A 22,857-nucleotide genomic window follows, 5' to 3' on the forward strand; every position below is an offset into this window, starting at 1 on the left:
TCATGATCACAGCCACTTAGTGAATTTTTTATTATTCGACATAACACAAGCACGTGCTCATACGCGCGCGCGCGCGCGCACACACACACACACACACACACACAAAGAGTGATGAAATAATCAGGAAAGTATGTGTTGTTGACTTGGTCAGAACAAGTTATGAGCCTTATCACATACTAAAATCAAATGACAGGTTACAGTCCAGCATCATTGTATGTGGGCGTGGCCACTTTCAAAATGCTTTGGGCATTCTTCTCCACCAGGGGCCGCCATTTGACTTCTCCGGTCAGAAGCAAGTCCTCACCATCGAGTGAATCGATGAACTGCATCTGTAAAGGTAACACACGAGGGGTAACTTGATTTGTGTCATGTGAACATTTGTAACATTTCTGCATTGAGATATTCGTTAATTTTTTTCTTAATTGTTTATCCTCACTAAGGTTGCGGTGATTCTGTTGGCCATCCTAGATGACATCTGGCAGTAGGCCCCCTGGACTGAATGCCAACCAATCACTGGACACATTCCAGGGTTCGTACACCTTTTCATGGCCAAAATGTTTAAGGACTGCACTATTTAAGGACTTTCAAAGCCAATTTTTCAATTTTCCCAGTACCATTCAAAGAAGAACTCCGGCACTGATCAAAAGAACGGGAGTAGAGGTCGACCGTTTATCGGGCGAGCCAATTATCGGCACTGATATTGGTATTCTTATCCATTTGACAAACTATTATTAAATCTCATGCAACCAAGATTATCTCTCTCTCTCTCTTATTCCTACTCCTCCCCTACTCGTCGTTCCTCACTACTTACTACGTCTGATTGGGTGAGTGACAGCTCAGTTAACTCGACCAGACATGCCTGTGTCTGTGATAGAAAAAGTTGTTTGTAATATTTTATTTAAATTTATAAAAAAATTATCTTTGTTTCTTTTTGTATTATAAAAAATGTCCTCCGCCAACATTTAAGGAATTAACAGCAAATGAATATTAGGTCCAAATATCTGTTATCAGCTTCCTCTTAATACTAGTAATCAGTTTTGGTTCTGAAAAACACATCTGTCTATCCCTAGTTCTTATGGTAAAATAATGAGTCAAACCCACACCTGCTTGCGCACATACTCCACCATGAGCTCCAGTAGGGCCGAATCGACACATTGGCAGTTGAACAAGTTTCTCCACAAGGCAGCTGCCAAGACGCTGTCGTCGGAGAGGATGCCCTGCATACAAACCTCTTTATCAGCACCCAACCGTGCGCTCACTAAGCCAGCTCGGCATCTACCTCATCGTAGCCAAACAAGGCGCCATAGAAGGTCTCGGTCATGGCTTTCAAGGCTTCTTTTCGATGGATGGCATCGATCTACCGACACACAACATTTTTACCACTAATTATATTTGTACTTTGAAGCAACATGAGTTTACTGTGCAGTAAGGCTCCAACAAACAACTATTCAAATAGTCGACTCATGATTATTGAAATGATAAGTAGAATATTTGGATGATTATTCTTTTTTTCTTAAATTCACCATGAAGTTGATTTATTATGTGGCAAATGATAATAGACACAAGAAAAATGGTTACATGAAAAATACATCTTTTATTCGACACACTGCAAATTCGTAAAAAAATAAAAATGAAAATGCCCTATCTAAAACTAATTTGACACAGTCCTCCGTCAGTAGAAACACAAAACAATAGCTGGGTCATTCCCATTATTCTGCACCAAGTCCCAATGACATAAAATGGTATATTTTGTGTAAAAAGGGCTTATACTTACTTTCAAAATACTGTATGTTCTTGTATGCTTAACTGTCCTCGACCTGATATGTATGTAGGATAAATTAACATTAAATACATTATTCTGATTATAGTACAAGTACACTAAAATGTTATATCCCCAGTCATGTTTGATTAACTTATATTTATAACATTAAGTGAGAAAAATGTAATAAATTCATGGTTCTTCTATCATTTCCATATTACTTTATTGATAAATTTCCTCAATTTCAGTTATTAGTGCATTTTTCATGATTAATATCTGTAAAATATGGTCTGTCCCAGTGTTAACTGCGCCCCATGTTACTCTGATAAGAGTTCTATAGATAACATCTGCTGGCTATCATTTTAGTCACTGGACTCTCTGATGAAACAATGTTTTTTGAGGGAAAACATTATATGATAAATTACCACTAGATGGCCAAAATGGCTTTAATCAAATCTTGGTGTATGAGTGTGTGTGTGAATGGGCAAGTGTGAAGAACATTGTAAGGCGCTTTGGGAGGTCTTCATTGACGTGAAAAGCGCTATATAAATGCAGACCATTTACCATTAATGAAGAAGAAGAGTAAGTACCAATCCTCAATCAACCTTTTTTCAATGTTTTATTATGGTTTACTTAAGCGGAAAAGCATAACTTGTCCACTCGGTTACGCTTATTTATAGTGGGAATCAACATTTTTTGTAATTTTAATAACATGGTTAATAACCAGCTCGGTAGCCTAGATGGTAGGGCGCCCGCTCCGTGACTGGGAGGTCGCTGGTTCAAGCCTCGGCCGAGTCATACCTGAGACTTACAACATTGGTACTTATTGCCTCCCTGCTTGGCGCTCGGCATTAAGGGTTGGAATTGGGGGGTTTGGTCACCTAATGACTAAAATGGCTGCGCCCTGTTTGGCTGCGGCTGAAACGGCTCGCTACAGTTTAACTGTACGCGTCAGGTGTATCAACATTTCGTTCTGTGTACATGGTTACAAAGAATGAAATTAAAAGTAAATTATTCTTCTTCTTAAACATTTTAAGAATCTTTCACAGTAACCATGGTATACTACCTTATTTTTCATCACAATGGCTTACTTACCGTAAATTCCAAACTATAAGCCGCTACTTTTTTCCCAAATCTTCAACCCTGCGGCTTATTCAGAGATGCGGCCATTTTATGTAATTTTTCTAACGGGCCGCCAGAGGCGCTCGAGTACGGGAGGTAAGATTTAGACAGGTGAAATATATGCGCCGAGGAAGATCACATTTTATGAGTGTAATCATACCCTCATCGTGCAAATTGCACAAACTAAGGCTCATGACGCAGCTTCTAGGTCAAGAGCAAACGGACATGTTGCTGGGACTGCATTGTAGTAACGGGGCGTGGGGAGCATGGGGTAACGTCATCATGACATAGCTTCTTTCCGATATGGTGAAAGAACTTTAATGTCTTTACCAATAAGGAAGTGACGGGTGGTCTGCCGTGATTCTTTCGAATTCGGCCCTAATTCCTTTATCAACTGATTAGCGGGCATGCGAGCGTCTTTTTAGTAGCGTGAGGCTACCTCCCAAAGGCACGGTTTAGGATGAAAGTTATATTATTATTATTAAAGCTTTGAAAACTCTCTCGATGTACCGTCTTTCTTTGTAAATATGTGTAATATGTATTTACAACTGTATATTTATGTAATGTATTTATTTGTATTTATTTGAGACACTTATTCTGCACGAGCAAGTTAAAAAAGAGGGGCGGAGCAAACGCCAACGCTGATGGGAAAGTGAGGACCGGTAAAAGTGAGTTTTTGTGGACACGGCGGACAATAATGGATAAATATTTTCCCCACCCTTACTTTTGGAAATATACACTTTTTTCCTTGGATTACTATCAACGGGCACCCAGAATCTGCAGGTCTGCAACAAATTTTAAGTACCTATATCATTTTGCGGTTCCATTTGGCGGCTGAGATTTTTGGACTGTGTGCTCCAATGAAGGACATTTAGTTTCAATCGCGGGCTTTGAAATTTGGCTTGGATTAATCTCGTGTTTGTTTGGTGTGGGTTCATGCGGCTTATATACAGGTGCGGCTTGTGTATGGACAAAATCGGTTTTCCCCTTAAAATGTGATGGGTGCGGCTTATAATCAATCAAAATCAATGGTTTGAACGAATGCCGTTTGTTGTTTTTAATAAATGAGGTTTGTTTTTCGGACTGCATACGTTTAACTTCAAATACGTTTGTCAGCCACAGTCTGGCATACCGCTCAAAAATCTCTTTTATAACTAATTATGTGCGTATTAAATGTACAATGCATGTCATCAAAACTGTAATGGCTTGAATATTACTTTAATCTTATCGAAGCGGGTCGGACTCAGTTTCGTTCAACTGTCAAACATGCTCTTTAAATGTTCCTATGTCACTGATCTACTGCCAAGATACGCATGGTCTGCTTTGCAAACTTTGCAAGTACACTTTTTATTTGCTGTATTCAGGCTAAAATGATCCCAAACTATAGAAGTTTTGAGATGCATACTTGATGTTGGCACCAGCACTTCTGTATGTTACCGCTTGAGACAGAGGCACTATTGCCCATGAGCTACTCTCAGCAGATTATAATCATGGAAAATGGCCACTCTGTTGGAAAAAAGTTGTCTAGCGACAATTGTCGACAATGAATTTCATTGTCGACTATTTTATACTTTCGATTTTAGTCTACAACGTCGACTAACCGTTACAGCCCTACTGTGCAGTTTGCTGGTGTTTTAGGCAATTGACAGAGTAATGATGCAGTGTGAAACAGGGGGTCATCTGGAATCTTTTGCACATCCTTGCCGCAATTGCAAAAAGACTCATCTCGATGACCATATTTCCTGGATTATAAATCAGTTTTTAATCATAGTTTGGAGCAACTTATACTTCAGTAAGATGTTTATGTGAAATAATTAACACATTATTACATCACTGAGTTTTAAATGTACTTTATAGCACTTCACATGTTATTTTCACACTAAACTGCAAGAGGGCACTGTAGGCCTGTGTTGATCATTTTAACCTTGCCCTGTTGTTGTGGACATTTTTCAAAGTGGAAAGAGAAAGTGAAGCTGCTTTTCGTCTAGCAGGAATAGTTTACTGGTAGAAAAGACACTAAGGATGAAGATTTCAAGGCATTCAGTGATAAGGAGTGATGCTGATCATTTGGTAAGCATGCAGAGTTATCTAAATAACTTGTTATATGTTACATCATTACTGACGTGTGTGTCTAAGATATGCAAGTACGTGTTGCTTTAGAACACTGTGTATCAGTGGTCCCCAAACTACGGCCCGGTGCGGCCCGCCTCCACATTTGGTCCGGCCCCCTGAACAATACCAAAAAGCATCTATTTAATTTTTCATATACGTGTATTTGTATTTGATAATAAAGTTGGACTTTTGCAATAAAATGTTCCTTAGTTATGAACTATTTTCATTATTAACTATTGGTTAGTACCCATTTCATACGGCACATCAAGGGTTGCTGACTAGTTAAAATGTTATATTTTGATATTTTGATGTTGTTTTGTAAAGCAGAAAAAGTGAAGTACCAGTATATCACCACTAGAAGACATAGTCTCACAGGTCAGAGAAGGGTGTTTGGGGCAAATCTCATGGGACCTCACGTGATTTAATGAGACTTGTTCTATAAATCACTCTTAATGTCAACAAGTAAATGGTGTCGTGTGAGACTGACATTTACCCTCTATTTTGCAGGTGAAATGTTTATACTGGTAACACACTTCTGTGAGGAGGATAATATGTGAAAATATGTTTGTAAAGGTTGTTTGTGATGTCTGTAAAGTTTACAAAAAGTGAAATAGTACGAGTAAGTCGTCCGTTAGCATAAGCAACAGAGTGAGGTATGCTACGTTATGCGGGACTGGGTAGAGTGTACTGTGATGTTAATATGTATATTTGGTTACCATATAAAACAAAGTGAGTTGTTTTGGAAGGTACAGTTATGGTGTTTTTGTTAAATGATTCTTGAAAAGTACCAATTGATGGCAATATTATTTTGTATTTATATGTTAAAGGGGACCTCACGTGATTTAATGAGTGTGCATTCGAGGTGAAACTAGAGCTGCTTTTGGAACAAGTGAAAAAGCACAGCTTCATCCATCTCCCTGCAATACAAAACCTCTCTGCAGAGAACCCAGCAGTCCAGTTTACAGCTGAAAAGTGTGTGGAAGCATTGGAAATGCTGAAGGCGGAGTTCAGTGTGCGATTCTGTGAACTACATGTTTATGCATAAGAAATCCGTCTTTTCCAAAACCCATTTGTTGCCGACATTGATGAAGCCCAGCCTTCTTATCAGTTTGAGTTGGCCGAGTTACAGAACTGTGATGTTCTGAAAGACGGATTCAAGCCCAACAGTCTCATTGACTTCTATGCCGCCCTCCCAAACGACAGGTTACCTAACATCAGAAAACATGCAATGAAGATATCAACACTTCTTGGCAGCGCGTATATTTGCGAGCAAACCTTTTCACGCATGAAACTGCTGAAAACTCCAATGAGATCAAGATTGACAGATGAACATCTGCATCAGTGTTTGAGACTGGCAGTGACTAGAATGGAACCTGACATTCAACTTTTCACCAGCCAGATGCAGGCCCACAGTTCACATTGATGAACATACAAAGGTAAGCTTACTTTACTGAGTCATTCTGAGTATAAACAAACATAATCATAATAAAATCTACTGGGATCAAATCCATCTCCACAACCATACTGGTACTGCTTGTGCTGTGTAGGTCCTGTATCACTTAGTTCAGTTTCTCAGCCTGTCATAATAGTCTGTAGTTTGCAATAGTCTTTGATCTGCAGTCCTTTGTGACTGTTTTTAGGGCTATACAAATAAACATGACTTGACTCGACTTGACTTTGCACGTGACGTCACATTGCCTTTCGTGGCAGAATAAGAGCCATGACGGACGGGACTTGAATGAGCATTTGAGTTGAAACAAATATCAATAACCATAACAGAATAATATAACCACAACGTTTTACAATGGTGATTTAATGCTGTGCGAGCCGGTAATGTTCTAACCCGATTTAGAGTTTTATCGTATCCCTTTTGTTGAAGACAGAAGACAGCAATGTTTATTTGCAATCAAACTGAAGGACTGGTGTTGTGCCAAAGCACAACACTGCCAGCACTCAAAGTACTCCAGGATCTGCAGCCGTTTTTTTTTTTTTAACAAGGTACATTGTATGTATTTCTGGGCAAGTTTATGTTAAGTAGGTACGGCTCACGTCAAAGACACTCAATATAGCTACCAATAAGTTAGCTAGTGCTAACTTTAGTGTTTTATCGTTGCATATTCTTACTACAAAAACGAACTGCTTTCATTGCGATTAACCAGCGATTCAAAACAGTAATTTTCTGATCATCACATATATTGAAATCTGTTATGTGTTCAACCATAAACCTTATTAAAACAAAATAAACAGTAAAATTATCAATGGATAAAAGAGGAGACAAATGTTCAGAAGATAAAGCGTCATTTCGCCAAAGTAAATATTTTCAACACGCTCAAAAGTTATTTATATACCAGGTGCAAATGCCCCGTGCTTTACTATTCTATTTCCGAAAAATTTGGATAGTAGGGATCTTTGGTAACGTTTGTGTGAGGGGGGGACATTTCACGCCAGGAGTGCATGTTTTGGCTCAACACCGATGAGAACCGGTAGGCATCTAGACTCTTACCGTAAATCCCGGACTATAAGCCGCTACTTTTTCCCCAAACTTTCAACCCTCCGGCTTTTTCAGTGATGCGGCCAATTTATGTAATTCTTCTAACGGCCGCCAGCGACGCTTGAGTACAAAAGGCAAGATTTAGACCGGTGGAATATACGCGCCGAGGAAGACTGCAACTTCTTAGCTTGTGCACAAATTAAATTAGCGTAGACATATCCTCATCATGCAAATTGCAAAAAAAAGGCACATGACGCAACTTTTAAGCTGAACGCAATCGAGCATTCCGATAAAGAAGGAAAAAGAGCTACTGCACGTAAACTTTACTTTGCGAGCGTGTTGCTAGCGTGTCTTTGAATAAGGGAGCGTGGGACGACGTCTATATGACACAGTCTCTTTCCCATACTGAAAGAAGACGACTTTGAAGCGTCACTTATAAGGAGGAAGATGAGGACGGTTTACCGTGGTTTCTACATACACGGTATGTTTTTTGTTAACAGACCCGTTTACTGTGTCGCGAGCGTGTTTCTAGTGGCGTTTTGCTACCCTTCACAGGCACGGTTTGGGATAAAAGTTATAATATTATTATTAAAGCTTTGAAAACTCTCTCGGTGTACCGTCTTTCTTTGAAAATATGTGTAACCATGTATAATATGTATTTGCAACTGTATATTTTTGTATTGTATTTATTTTAGAAACTTATTCTGATATGTTTTGCACGAGCAAATGAGAAAGAAGGGGCGGGCCAAACGCGGGCTGACGGGAAGTGGAGTAAAGGTGAGACGTGTAAAAGTGAGTTTTTGTGGACGCGGCCGACAATAGTGGATATATATTTTTCCCACCCTTACCTTCGGAAATATACACTTTTTTCCTTGGATTACTTTCAACGGGCACCCGGACTCTGCAGGTCTGCATCAAACCTTAAGTACCGGTATAATTTTCCGTTCATTTTGCTGGCTGTGATTTTTAGACTGTGTCGGGTATGGGTTAATTTTGAGTTTGTGTTGCATTTTCTCAATGTGGGCGCATGCGGCTAATATACAGGTGCGGCTTGTGTATGTACAAAATCGGTTTTCCTCCCGAAATGTGGTGGGTGCGGCTTATAATCAGGTGCGCTCTACAGTCCGGAATTTACGGTATATTCTTTTTAGATCAAGTGGGATCCTTAATTTACAATATAGTGGACTAATGTCAGATAAACTGCACGATTTAGTGAGATATGTGAAGGTGTGAGGGTATAGGTCGCCAGCTATCCCTGCTAAAGCTATCCTCATACTATCTAAATAGCGCGCTTTGTGCTCTTCGACAAGGTGAGCCACCTCATCTGACAGCTGCACGATATTTTTAGTGGTTGTCAATGGTGTTGAATAGTATAGCTTTTCTTTTTGTTGTTGTCCACTGTTAACTTGCCTCACCCATGGGTGTACTGCCATCCGTCATGGTGTCGTCACGTAGTAGGGTCACATGTGTGCAAAGTGTCGATAGTATTATGTGTCATTTTCAAGTAGTGGAGCCTGCTTCATAACTTAAAGATGCATGCAAACCAGATAAGAAAAGAGAATGAAGAATGTTCGAGAAAACAGGACACACTAAGCTAGAGCGTGCTTTTTGAAAATTATGCAGTTGAGCTATAGCGTTAATGTAAAATATTTTACGTAGATCTGTCAAAAGTATTGTGAAGGAAGGTATATTGTACACTATGTGTATATCGGGTTTGGTGTTTGATCAATGGTTATTTTGTAATCAATAACGGGGGTTTTTTTTTTGGTCCTCCAGAAAAACAACTTTTTGACGTCTTTTTGAAATAGTAGTATGTGCTCAATTTTTCAATTCAGCACCTGGGTGGGACTTGATACGAATTAAATGTATCAACTCACCCCCATAATCTTGCTGCGCTGCTCGACATCCTCCCACATGGAATGCACCACGTATCGGCACATGTATTTGCCTGCTCGGCCCTCTTGACGCATGCGAACCAGACACATCCTGCCCAACAACAAAGAAAATGCAACTTGAATATTAATTGAGTAAAATAAATATTGTTTTTCCAGACACTTTTTTCTTCTTGTATAATAGTATGTGATCATATAGACAGACAACCATTCACTCTCATATTCACACCTACGGACAATTTATAGTGTCCAGCATGTGTTTTCGGAGTTAGTGTTTATATGTTGATGGTTCAAAGAATGCACAAATCTTTAGCCTACCAAATCTGGCCTGCTTTCTGAAAAGTTTGGACACACCTGAACTAATGGATTTTCTGGGAAAATGGAACTGTACCCTCATGGTTTAGGTCTTACAGCGGAGCAAAAAAGTAACTAGTCAACCACTAAATGTGTGAGTTCTCCATCCTGAAAATATTAGAGAGGCCTATCAACAAGTGTACCATTAGAGACAGAACGTGGAAAAAATAAAAAAAATATATAGTTTGATTTGTCAAAAATACTTTATTTTCAAATAATAGTAGAAAAATATGTATTTGGTCAATACCAAAAGTTTATCTTAAAATTTATGTACCCTTTGTTGGCAAATAACGGAGCTATGATCAGGGGATAGTGTAATAATAGTCGGTGGTTTGCAATAATCTGAGGTCTGTGCAGCCCTTTCAGACTCTGTGATTAAGCGCTATACAAATAAACATGACTTGACATGACTTGGAGACACAAACAATCCTAAATTTTGATGGCCGAAACTCAACAGCGCTGAGGTGAATTTCAAAAGGGGATAGAGGAAAACTACTATCCCACAGTTGTGTTTTGCAGTTTCATGGTGTGCATGTGTGTCTGAGTAGGTAACATATGTGTGCCATGACCATAATGTATACCTCACCAAACATGCAGTTGCGCCACCAGGAACCAGGAGTTGAGTGTGTCGGGAAGTGAGCACCCTGAGACAAAAGTGTCAGTGCTAGCTAGGTTAATGCCCAGTTCTTACTTGCTTGGTATAGAAAACAGTAGGTACTCACTTTGGAAGAAGTCATCGTAGTTGATTCTTTCTACGCAGCATGTATACATTCGTAGGGCCGCAATCTTTATCTTCTGCATACACATAAAATTGAGAAAGGTTGGGCAAAAACCTTAGGTATTGTGGCATACAGCACAGTGAAAAAGTATTTCCCCCTTCCTGATTTCTATGTTTTTTTTTAATATTTATCACTCAAAGTTTTCAGATCATCAAACCAATTTTTTTTTATCACAGAGACAAACCAGAAAAATACGAAATGCTCTTTTGAAATGTTGATTACATTTGTTAAGCCAAAAACAGACAATCAAAACCTATGTGACGCTGTTATAAATATGCAAAAAACAGCAATCAGGAAGCGGGCAAATATTTTTTCATGGCACTGTATATACGCTGCTATACAGTGTCCCCCTTACTCACCCATTTGTGGTACTTGAGGGGTCCTGTGAAACCCATGGCCTCGATTAACTTGGTGAAACCTCCGACTTCTTCCTCAGTGGGTGCAGGAGTCTCTTTCACCATGCAAGTCTGACAAAGAAAGCTTAATGGTAACTTGTTGTCTAGCATCAGTCGGATGAGAAGTTTGGGTAACCATAATGATTTTAACATTTTCCTTTATAAATCATTTGTTGTTTGAAAAAGCAGTTTCAGTTAAATATATTTCAGACAAACCCACAATTTGTGTTGTTGCATTACCTGCTGTTTTTGCTTTTTTTTCCCCCACACCCTTTAAGGCTGATATGCTTTTTTGTAATCTAGGACAGTGTTTTTCAACCAGTGTGCCGGGGCACACTTGTCTGCCATGAGACCTTGTCTTGCTCGATTTCATATTTGCAAAAGAGTGCCATTGGTCACTATCTTTGCTTTCATCTAATCATCACCCGAGTATCTAACATTCATCCATATCAGTAGGTGGCAGTAGACTACTGAATTTGAATCAATATTGCAATGTGATGTAGTGCGATAGGGAATTGACCGAGGCGGCGTCGGAAAGGAAAAGTTAACAGCTAGGCTAACAACTCTTAAACCGCCACTGCCGAACGTGGCTAGTCACCAACACCGGATCAATTACACATGAAACGGATGACCTGGAGCTACTACTCGTGGAAAAGCACTACATTTGTGACTTTGTATTTCAATCATCCCAAAGACCTTGCAGAAGTCACGGTTACCCGATGCTAGCATGTAGCTTGCCAGCCGCTGCCTAAATAACTTTTACACTGAAAGGAGTAGCCCTCAGATTTTGTTGTACTTTTGTATAATGACAATAAAGACTACTTATTCAACCGCAATTCTGTATTAATTTGTAGTTATTGTTAGAGTCGTGTACGCTCAGTCCAGAAAAAAATCAACTCGGGTTGAATGTAAATGTAAAGTTTGCATGTCACTATGTTTAAGTTTTCCCCAAAAACAAAACAAGCACAGAAAATGCACTTCTATTGTAAAATCGAAAATCGCATCGAAATTGCAATTGGTCTGAAAAATCGCAATTAGTTTTCTTCCAAAATCGTGCATCCCTAGAACAGTATATTAGTAACTTGTGTTAGATGGCACTGCAAAAAAAAAAAAAAAAAAAAAAAAAAAGATCTTGCACATACTTACCGGATTTGTATGTGTGAATTGGGAGGTGTGAAGCACATTGTAAACTGCTTTAAAAAGGTTTTCAGTGACTTGAAAAGTGCTGTATAAATGCAGACCATTAACTATTTACTGTAAAAATAGGACGTAGTAAAGAAAATGTTATTTCTGGATCATTTGTGTTCATTTTGAGCATTTTTGGTATTTTTTAGGAAATAAAATCAGGAAGTAATTTTTATTTATGGTTTTTACCATAGCCACGCTTATTGTTAACTGATTAAAAAACGTTATCATTGATACAGCGCAACCAAATTTCGGTTTCTCTCAATCGATCTTAAAATATGTACACTGGCATGTCTACGTGTATGTTTTTGTTACAAGACAGACGGAGAAAGGGACACCATGAGAAATTAAAAAGGCTAATTGTGGGCGAGCGGACTCCTACGATATATTAAACTGCGCCCTATTATCATGATGTATGTGTTAAATACAGCAATGGCATAGGTACAGTGGATCTGGAAAGTAATCACAGCGCTTCACTTTTTCCACATTTTGTTATGTTACAGCAGGGGTCGGGAACCTATGGCTCGCGAGCCATATATGGCTCTTTCTATGAGTACCTGTGGCTCGGAGACAAATTTGATTGCATGCAAATTTTCTCCATCTCGTCCAAAACGTAAACTATTAATCCTGTTCAAAGACTCTCAAACCCAAACCAAAGCTGACATAAAAGTTGTGCTTGGCAGTATATATAGGGCACGTTTTTCACTACAATTTACAGTCAAGGTGTTACACGAAAAAAAACAAAAAAAACAAAAAAACTCGTTCTGGCTGTACATCGCTAAAGAATCCGTTATATAAAACCTCACTATATTATCTGTCTTCAGTGTTCAGATACCATATGATGAATCCACAGAACACACTGTAAATACGCCAAAACACCGGAAGAGAACTTAAAGTTTTTTGATTGGGTGAGTGGGAGGGATGGGTGGAGCTATGCAAAAAGTGCAAGCACTCCCTCAGATCTCTCGCCCTACGCCGTCTGCGCCATAGATAAGCACATCAGGCTCCCTGTTTGCAGAATGTTGTGACGTTTTTACAAAATAACTGCTTACGTCTGGTTTTGAAACCAATATGTGTGGGAAAAAAAAGGGTCAAAATGAGTTTAACCGATCTTGAGTAATTGCAAGAAAGATACAAGTTTAAAGCTTTTGTCTGGGGCGCGGGTTTAGCAATTTAGTAAATTTGTCTCATAATATATGGTGTGGCTCTTTCCCAAAATAAAATTTATATATTTTGCTTTTATGGCTCTTTGAGTCAAAAAGGTTACCGACCCCTGTGTTACAGCCTCATTCCAAATTGTATTAATTTAATCTCTTATCTCAAAATTCTACACAAAATACTCCATTAAGACAATGTGAAAATTTTTTTTTTTTACTTTTTTTGAATTTATTAAAAATAGAAAACTAAGAAATCACATTTACATAAGTATTCACAGCCTTTGCTTAATACTTTGTTGATCCACCTTTGGCAGCAAATACAGCCTCAAGTCTTTTTGAATATGATCCCACAAGTTTAGCACACCTTATCTTTAGGCAGTTTTGCCCATTCTTCTTTGCAAGTCTCAAGCTTAATCAGTTTGGATGGGAGACGTTTGTGCACAGCCATTTTCAGATCTCTCCAGAGATGTTCGATCGGATTCAAGTCTGGACTCTGGCTGGGCCACTCCAGGACATTCACGGAGTGGTTCTGAAGCCAATCTTTTGAGATCTTGGCTGTGTGCTTTGGGTCGTTGTCCTGCTGAAAAATGAACCATCGCCCCAGCCTGAGGTCAAGAGCGCTCTGGAGCAGGTTTTCATCCAGGATATCTATATATTGCTGCATTCATTTTTCCTTCTATCCTGACTAGTCTGCCAGTTCCTGCTGCTGAAAAACATCCCCACAGCATGATGCTGCCACCACCATGCTTCACTGTAGGGATGGTATTGGCCTGGTGATGAGCGGTGCCTGGTTTCCTCCAAACATGGCGCCTGGCATTCACACCAAAGAGTTCAATCTTTGTCTCATCAGACCAGAGAATTTTATTTCTCATGGTCTGAGAGTCATTCAGGTGCTTTTTGGCGAATTCCAGACGGGCTTTCATGTTCCTTTTACTAAGAGTGTCTTTCGTCTGGCCACTCTACCATACAGGCCTGATTGGTGGATTGCTGCAGAGATGGTTGTCCTTCCGGAAGGCTCTCCTCTCTCCACAGAGGAACGCTGGAGCTCTGACAGAGTGACCATCGGGTTCTTGGTCACCTCCCTGACTAAGGCCCTTCTTCCCCGATCACTCAGTTTAGAAGGCCGGCCAGCTCTAGGAAGAGTCCTGGTGGTTCCAAATGTCTTCCATTTACGAATAATGGAGGCCACTGTGCTCATTGGGACCTTCAAAGCAGCAGACATTTTTCTGTATCCTTCCCCAGATTTGTGCCTCAAGACAATCCTGTCTCGCAGGTCTACAGACAGTTCTTTTGACTTCATGCTTGGTGTTTGTGCTCTGACATGCACACTCAACTGTGGGACCTTATATAGACAGGTGTGTGCCTTTCCAAATCATGTCCAATCAACTGAATTTACTCAGGGATCAGAATGGAGATTTTCATTTTCAGCTGAAATAGCCAGGGTCCAGGGGCCGCAGGCCCTGGCCAGGTCCAGGGCGGAGCCCGGTGGGGGGCTCAGGGGGGCAAACCCACCCGAAGCCAACGGTATTTATCTTATTTGCTATGTGAAAATTGCACTAGAATGAATTAAATCGAACAAAACAGAAACCATGTATTTTTTTCAGTTTTAAGATGTTTAAAACAATTGGGGGATTACAATGTTACAACCATCACCATTGTTGTTGTTTTGATGATGAAGATGGACCTTGTATTTAGCTACTAATCAACAATATATATGAAAATATATACATTAATAACCATTCATCATTAATTTGAAAATAGAATGCACAAACTGAACATGCTTAAAGAAAATACATGTCAGTCTGTGACAGTCTTCTCCAGCCATGACCACTTAAATTTATTCTTGATTCCTTTATCAATCTCGGAGACAAAAGCCTCGTCTTCTTTTCTTAGTATTTTCATATTTACTTTTTCAAACACTCATTTCACCGTTTGAAAAGACCGGAAGGAGCGCCATGTTTGAGAAAGCCAATGCTCTGAACAAAAGCTCCGCTGATTGGTTATCAGCGAACCTATCGACCAATGGTAGGAGTCGATCTATTTGTTGTGTGTTATAGATCTAATGCGCTGCGCTTCTTTTTGCCGATTTTTCTCGCGATCTCTAACTGCTAACTTGGGGTGATGAAACAGTCACGTATCATACCTCACCCCCCAAAAATATTTTCTCATCGAATTTAGACGATTTACGGGAATGACCTTTGGGGTTCAAAAACAGCGAAAATCCGCGGATCCGCGGAAAATTCTGATCCCTAATTTACTGCAGGTGGACTCCAATTAAGCTGTAGAAAGATCTCAAGGATGATCAGTGGAAAAAAAGATGCACCTGAGCTCAATTTTGAGCTTCATGGCAAAGGCTGTGAATACTTACAGGACTGTCTCAGAAAATTTGAATATTGTGATAAAGTTCTTTTATTTTCTGTAATGCAATTAAAAAAACAAAAATGTCATACATTCTGGATTCATTACACATCAATTGAACTATTTCAAGCCTTTTATTCTTTGAATAATGCTGATTTTGGCTTAAAGCTGAAAAAAAACTCAAAAATCCTCTCAAAATATTAGAATACTTCCTCAGACCAAGTAAAAAAATAATTTTATAACAGCAAAACTAAATCAAACATTTGAAAATGTCCATTGATGCACTCAGTACTTGGTTGGGAATCCTTTTGCACGGATTACTGCATCAATCCGGCGTGGCATGGAGGCAATCAGCCTGTGGCATTGCTGAGGTGTTATTGATGCCCAGGATGCTTCGATAGCGGCCTTCAGCTCATTTGCATTTGTAGGTCTGGTGTCTTTCATCTTCTTAACTATACCCCACAAATTCTCGATGGGGTTCAGGTCAGGGGAATTAGCAGGCCAATCAAGGACAGTGATGCCATGGTCAGTGCACCAGTTACTGGTGGTTTTGGCACTGTGGGCAGGTGCCAGATCATGCTGGAAAATGAAATCCTCATCTCCATAGAGCTTTTCAGCAGATGGAAGCATGTAGTGCTCTAAAATCTCTTGGTACACAGTTGCATTTACTCTGGACTTGATGAAACACAGTGGACCAACACCAGCAGCTGACATGGCTCCCCAAACCATTGCTGACTGTGGGAACTTCACACTGGATTTCAAGCAACTTGGATTTTGCTCCTCTCCAGCCTTTCTCCAGACTCTGGCGCCTTGACTTCCAAATGAAATGAAATGAAATGATCTGCATTTATATAGCGCTTTTCAAGTCAATGACTTCCCAAAGCGCTTTACATTGTGCTTCACATTTCCCAATAGCGGCCGTGATCTGTGCAGCCATGTAAGGCGCTAACCTGCTTATTGGGGGTAATTGGGGGTTCAATGTCTTACCCAAGGACACTTCGACAAGTAACACGGACAAGCCGGGATTCGAACTGGGATCCCTTAATCCTAAAACGATCGCTCTACCTCCTGAGCTACTGCCGCCCCAAATGAAATGCAAAACTTGCTTTCGTCTGAAAAGAGGACTTTGGACCACTCTGCAACTGTCCAGTGCTTCTTCTCCATAGCCCAAGTCAGACACTTCTTCCGTTGTCTTGAGTTCAGAAGTGGCTTGACCATGGGAATACGGCTATTGTAGCCCATTTCCTGGACACGTCTGTGAACTGTGGCTTTTGATACCTGGACTCCAGCTTCAGCCCACTGTCTTTGAAGCTCCCCCAAATTCTGGAAGCGGCTCTTCTTCACAATTTTGTTAAGACTGCGGTCATCTCTCTTGGTTGTGCAGCGTTTCCGGCCACATTTTTCCCTTCCAACAGACTTTTTGTGGATATGCTTTGAAACTGCACTCTGTGAACAGCCTGCTCTTTGAGAAATTTCTTTTTGTGTCTTACCCTCCTGATGGAGGGTATCAATGTGGTCCTCTGGACAGCAGTCAGATCAGCAGTCTTCCCCATACTTGTGATTTAGTTTACTGAACCAAGCTGAGTGTTTTTAAGGCTCAGGAAACCCTCGCAAGGTGTTTCGAGTTAATTAGATGATTCAGGTGATTAGTTGAATAGCCTACTTGTATACTTTTTCATGATATTCTAATATTTTGAGATAGGATTTTTGAGTTTTCTTAAGCTGTAAGCCAAATTCAGCAATATTAAAATAATAAAAGGCTTGAAATAGTTCAGTTGATGTGTAATGAGTCCAGAATGTATGACATTTTTGTTTTTTTAATTGCATTACAGAAAATAAAGAACTTTATCACAATATTCTAATTTTCTGAGACAGTCCTGTATGTAAATGTGATTTCTTAGTTATCTAATTTTAATAAATTCAAAAAAGTAAAAAAAAAAAACTTTTTCACATCGTCATAATGGAGTATTTTGTGTAGAATTTTGAGATAAGAGATTAAATTAATACAATTTGGAATGAGGCTGTAACATAACAAAATGTGGAAAAAGTGAAGCGCTGTGAATACTTTCCGGATGCACTGTAAGTGAGACTGCCTTTAAGTAAGTGCACCTTATGGTTATGAAAATATGCTATTATAACTTATATTTTTGAATTACTGTTGCACAACGTGCTACAGATGAGATATAACTGCAAAAGGTTCTGAAATCAAAATAATAAAAGCAAGTTTATTCATCTTATAACAGTCTAGCGCTCCCTTTTTTATATTAAGTATAACGAATTTTCTTTGCATTCTAACTCACAAGCACAGCCACTTCTTTTCTAGCATGTCCACCCGTAACGCCAGACTTTCTACCATACATACCTCCAAGCTGTAATTCACCCTTTCCTTCATCTTTGTTTCACTCAAGGCAAACACATCTACCTTCCTTTTAGTCATCATCCCTCCAATCTCTTTCTTCCACTCAGTCGCTTTACTTCCACATCCTCTCACATTCAGTGACCCTATAACTAAAGTTTGCAAGACCTTTCTGTCTCCCGCCCCCTTTCTTTGCCTTGCTGTCTCTTAGAGTGTAGAGATAGAGAGGATCCCCCGTCTCCTTGCTCCCTCCACTTTTGTCGCCTCTTACGACACACAGCGGACCATGGTGGGAGAATTCTCATACCTCCCAAAGGGAGAGGTCCCCTCACCACAGGACCCGTTTCTTATGTCCCGTTTCATCTGGAGGGACGAAAGCATGACCAACTTGGGTGCCAAGGGCCTAACTTGTAAGGCCCTTGGCCTTTATTGTCATTATACAAGTTTAACAAAATTTGAGCTTTACCACAAGTGCACGCATACATAAGAATAAGATAATATGTACAATAAAAAATAAAATAAAATAAGGAAAGAAAATTTGTGCAATAAAACCAGTATTGACCTACTGTCAGCTATATATATATAAAGTGTCTGGAGAGGTAATGGTAGGTGCAAATATGCTGTCGTATGGCAGTGCAAAATAATGATTGATTCTGGTTCAGTTTTTTAGTGCAAACTGGAGTTGAGATTGGTGACAGCTTTTGGGAAGACGCTGTCCCTGGGTCTATATGTTTTGGCTGGTACAGCCCTATAGCACCTACCAGAGGGAGAGCGTTGAACAAATGGAAGCCAGGATGTGTGTAGTCTCTGATGATGTTCTTTGCCCTTTCTTTGAAATTAAATGAAAGACCGGCCAAAATTCGAAACACAAGTGAAAACAAGGATGCATTAGGAACCATTTGGGGCGGCAAAAGCTCAGGAGGTAGAGCGCTCCTCTTGGGATCAAGGGATCCCAGTTCGAATCCCAGCTCGTCCATGTTGCATGTCGAAGTGTCCTTGGGTAAGACACAGATCCCCTGATACCCCCAATAAGCAGGTTAGCGCCTGACATGGCTGCAAGGCCGCTATTGGGAAATGTGGAGCACATTGTAAAGCGCTTTGGGAAGTCATTGACTTGAAAAGCGCTATATAAATGCAGATCATTTCATTTAATTTGCCTCAAGTTATAGATGGTGGACAGGAGAGGTAAGGGGGCGGCCGATGATCCTCTGTGCTGTGTTGGTCACCCTTCTGCAGTCCCTTCTTATCCGCTTCTGTACAGCTTGAGTGCCACAGAGACACAGCATAGGTCAGCAGGCTCTCAATACCTGACCGACAAAAGGTCACCAGCAAGTTGATACAGAGCTGATCCTTCATGAGCACTCTCAGCCTCTGCTGTGCCTTTTTGATCAGTGCTGAGGTGTTGGCTGTCCAAGAGAGGTCGGCAGATATATGGAACCTGAAGAACTTGAAGGACTCCACTCGCTCTACACTTTCACCAATGATATACATGGGGGCAAGGTCACCCTAGGATGAGTTCCTTAGTCTTGTCAAGGTTCAGCAGCAAGTTGTTGAAGGCGCACCATTCACTAAGTCTAAGGATCTCATTTCTGTAGGTCGCCTCATCCCTCCTCTGTGATCAACTCCATCACCGATGTGTCGTCTGAAAACTTCACAATGATGTTCTCAGGGTGGATGCGTCTGCAGTCGTATGTGTAGGGGAGTAGAGCAGAGGGATCAGCTCACAGTCTTGGGCCGAGTCAGTGTTGAGCGTGTGGATGGATAAAAGGTGGGGCTCCAGCATCACACAGTCTGTTGGAGTCGGTATGCATATTGATTTGGGTCGAGGGTGAGGGAAAGACAGGCTCCGATATGTCTCAGCACTAGTTTCTCAAAGCCCTTCGTGATTACTGGAGTGGGTGCTACAGGGCAGAAGTCGCTGAGATTTCCTGTGGGTGACATCTTTGGGACTGGAATAATAGTGGCCGATTTTAGGCTTGTTGGGATGTTGGCTTGCACCAGTGACAGGTTGAAGATGTAAGTGAAGACTGGTGCTAGTTGGTAAGCACGTGCCTTTGGTACCTTCCCTGGTACTCCATCCAAACCTGTGGCCTTACTGAGTTTGACAGCTCGTTGCACGTGTCTCAAAACTACAGCCTCCATAGTGAGTGGGTGGTGTCAGAAGTTGTGGGTTGTAATGGTGTGGCTGAGAACTGGGCTTGGGGCTCAAAGCGGACAAAAAAGCTGTTCAGCTCCTCTGCCAGAGCCATGTCTGAGTACCCAATAGTCGCATCAAAGCCCCTGTAGTTGGTCAAGGACTGTATGCTCTGCCACATCTTTCGGGGGTTGTTGAGTTTCCCTTGTATCTTCTCCTTGTGGTCTGCTTTGTCGGCCTTGATTCCTCTTCTCAGGTTGGCCGAGCCATGTCACCTGCGATGACGTGCGCGCTGTTTGGGTAGACTCGCTCTACACTTTCACCAATGATAGATATATATATATATATATATATATATATATAAAATTTCAGAAGATATGGAATTTCGCCATGGTAAATATTTTCAACTTACTCAAAAGTGTTTTTTATCCTAGGTGCAAGTGCTCTGTGGTTGACTGTTCTAATACATTTACTAAAAATAAAATACAAGGTTTTAGTAACGTTTGCAGGTGACGTATGCTAGCGGCTGGACATTTTACATGTGTGGCGTTTTTAAAAATTGTATTTTAAGTTGCCTTTCAAATTGACATGTTTTCGGTGTTGCAACAGAAATGCAACTTATACTGTGGGTGCGACAAATATTTATTCCTTCTTAATTATGCATCCTATGGCTGGTGCGACATATTCTCCAACGCAACTTACGGTCCCGAAATTAGGGAAGTTGACTTATTTCACTTGAAACATGCACACTACCACTTTTATCGATACATCAAATCAAGTCAACATTAAGTGTGCGTACCAAAATGTTTAAAGTTTGGGAGCCTTTTAGCATGGATACGACTAATAAAAGGACTACTTGCAAAGTTTGCAAAGGAGACCTTGCGTATCATGGTAGTAGCTAGTGACGCACGAGCATTTCAAGATTTTGTCGGATGGCTGAACGAAACAGAGTCTGACTCGCTTCGGGAAGATTCAAATAAAATTCAAGCGAATCCGGTTTAGATGACATGCATTGTACATTTTATATGCGTTTATAGATATATAGATGTGTGCTTGAGCGTTACGCCAGACTCTGCCTGATACACTAATTAAAAATAAATTCACGCAGTCCGAAGAAAAAATGTAAATTGTTAAAACGTTAATAACAACAAACGTCAGTTGTTGAAACCGTTTGATTTCAAACCGTTAAGAATCGTTAAGTTCTTTTGTTACAGACTTTGCAGTTGACCAGTGAATGAAACACAAAAGGTGTATAATATTAGTTTCATTTACTGTTTTACAGCTGCTAATGAGCCTGTTCTTGGTTTACAGGTATTATGTATTTATGTCTCTACTGACTGAGCCCTGTACATGATTGAAATTATTTGTGGTACAAGTCAGCAGTATTTTCAATAAAGATGTTTTTCCATTGTACCCATTTTTCTTGTGTTTATGATCATTTTACACATCATGTTTTCACTCCATGCAGTATTTAAGAAAAAAATTAATAACCATCTGATTGTTCAACTAAAAATATCAAAAATTGATGACTAGTCTTTTATTAAAAAAGTTCTTAGTTGCACCGATACTCTCCATCTTGAGTGACTTTGCAAAGTTTTCCCCCCGCTGATATTCAACATGTACACATTAAGTTACATTCACATGCAATGAAGGACCTGCTGGCTCAGGTGAAGAGCACGTGGGCTTGTCATTTTCGTCATGGTCCAGGGGATGGTGCGAAGCCTGCTGATTGAGGACGCTCGCTGGGAAATCTGCACACAACCAATGAGCAAGTCAACCGGGAGGTCGACCGATTAGAGGTCGACCGATTATCGGCACAGATATATGCAAATTTGACGGATCTGCATTTTTATTTTTATGACAGGCCGATTATTTAGGCCCAGATGCAGCAGAGCTTCTCTCTCCCTCTCTTCACCCGTTGTCTAGGAAACCAGCCACCCTGCCCCTTCTGATTGGATAAGCGACCCATGGCGGAGCCACTGAAGCAAGAAGAATAATATAGCAGAGTAAACAGCGGCAGCTTTGCCAACTCCTGAGTCCCGACACGCTGGGGAAAAATTAATAATTTTGAGATATTAAAAGTCTGTGGTAAAAGAGCGTGTGTGTAATTAATAAACAGCGTAAAAAATGTAATTAACTTGTTTTTCTAGTTAAGTACGATCAGGTGGAAACTGATATATACGTTCTTATCATAACATTCTGTATACACGTGTAGACGAATGACAATAAAATATATCTGAATCTGAATTAGTCTGCCAATGAAGCGTGTGGGTTTGTAATTGAGAGCATAAAAAGCAGGTTAAAGTAAAAAGCTGAGTGATTAGCTGTTACCATAACATTAGTTCATTAATCTGGCTCTAAAACAGGAGTGCCCCCACTTTTCAATTCCAACACGTTTTTTACAGTAAGTAAATCATCCTCAGTAGAGTCGCGGGGGTGCTGGAGCCCATCCCAGCTTTCTTCGGGCAGGGGACACCCTGAACTGGTTGTCAGACAGTTGCAGGGCACACAGAGACAGGCAACTCACTCGCTCATTCACACCTATGGACAATTTGGACCGGCCAATTAACCTGAACATTACGAATTATGTACAGTTTAAATAAATACGTATATGTATTCCCAAACCACAATTATAACGTTCGCTTACCTTGCCTATTACTGAATGACCCAGTTGATGACTTTGAATAGTTCAGCACATGGGTGTTACCAGCAGTTTTTGGAAGGTGCTCAAGCACCTTCAAATTCAACCCACGCACCCTCAAA

At 40.3% G+C, this 22,857-nt stretch overlaps 1 protein-coding gene across 3 annotated transcripts in view; it reads right to left on the bottom strand.

Annotated features, from left to right (window-relative positions):
* Positions 1-22,857, bottom strand: part of uqcc1 (ubiquinol-cytochrome c reductase complex assembly factor 1) — a 26,040-nt gene continuing 3,183 nt past the window's right edge. For 2 of the 3 annotated variants that reach the window (XM_088337403.1, XM_088337402.1), the window contains exons 2-9: positions 21,750-21,845; positions 10,869-10,976; positions 10,453-10,525; positions 10,317-10,374; positions 9,362-9,470; positions 1,280-1,357; positions 1,104-1,217; positions 1-329 (exon numbers count right to left, since the gene is read on the bottom strand). In XM_088337403.1, the coding sequence (XP_088193529.1) occupies positions 195-329; positions 1,104-1,217; positions 1,280-1,357; positions 9,362-9,470; positions 10,317-10,374; positions 10,453-10,525; positions 10,869-10,976; positions 21,750-21,794 (720 nt within the window). In that variant the 5' untranslated portion in view covers positions 21,795-21,845 and the 3' untranslated portion in view covers positions 1-194. Of the gene's footprint in view, positions 330-1,103; positions 1,218-1,279; positions 1,358-9,361; positions 9,471-10,316; positions 10,375-10,452; positions 10,526-10,868; positions 10,977-21,735; positions 21,846-22,857 lie in introns of all 3 variants that reach the window. The other variant, XM_088337401.1, reaches the window with a different exon arrangement.

The sequence above is a fragment of the Urocampus carinirostris genome, chromosome 6, assembly GCF_059441175.1.
Source record: "Urocampus carinirostris isolate Australia breed hairy pipefish chromosome 6, RoL_Ucar_1.0, whole genome shotgun sequence".
NCBI lineage: Eukaryota > Metazoa > Chordata > Actinopteri > Syngnathiformes > Syngnathidae > Urocampus > Urocampus carinirostris.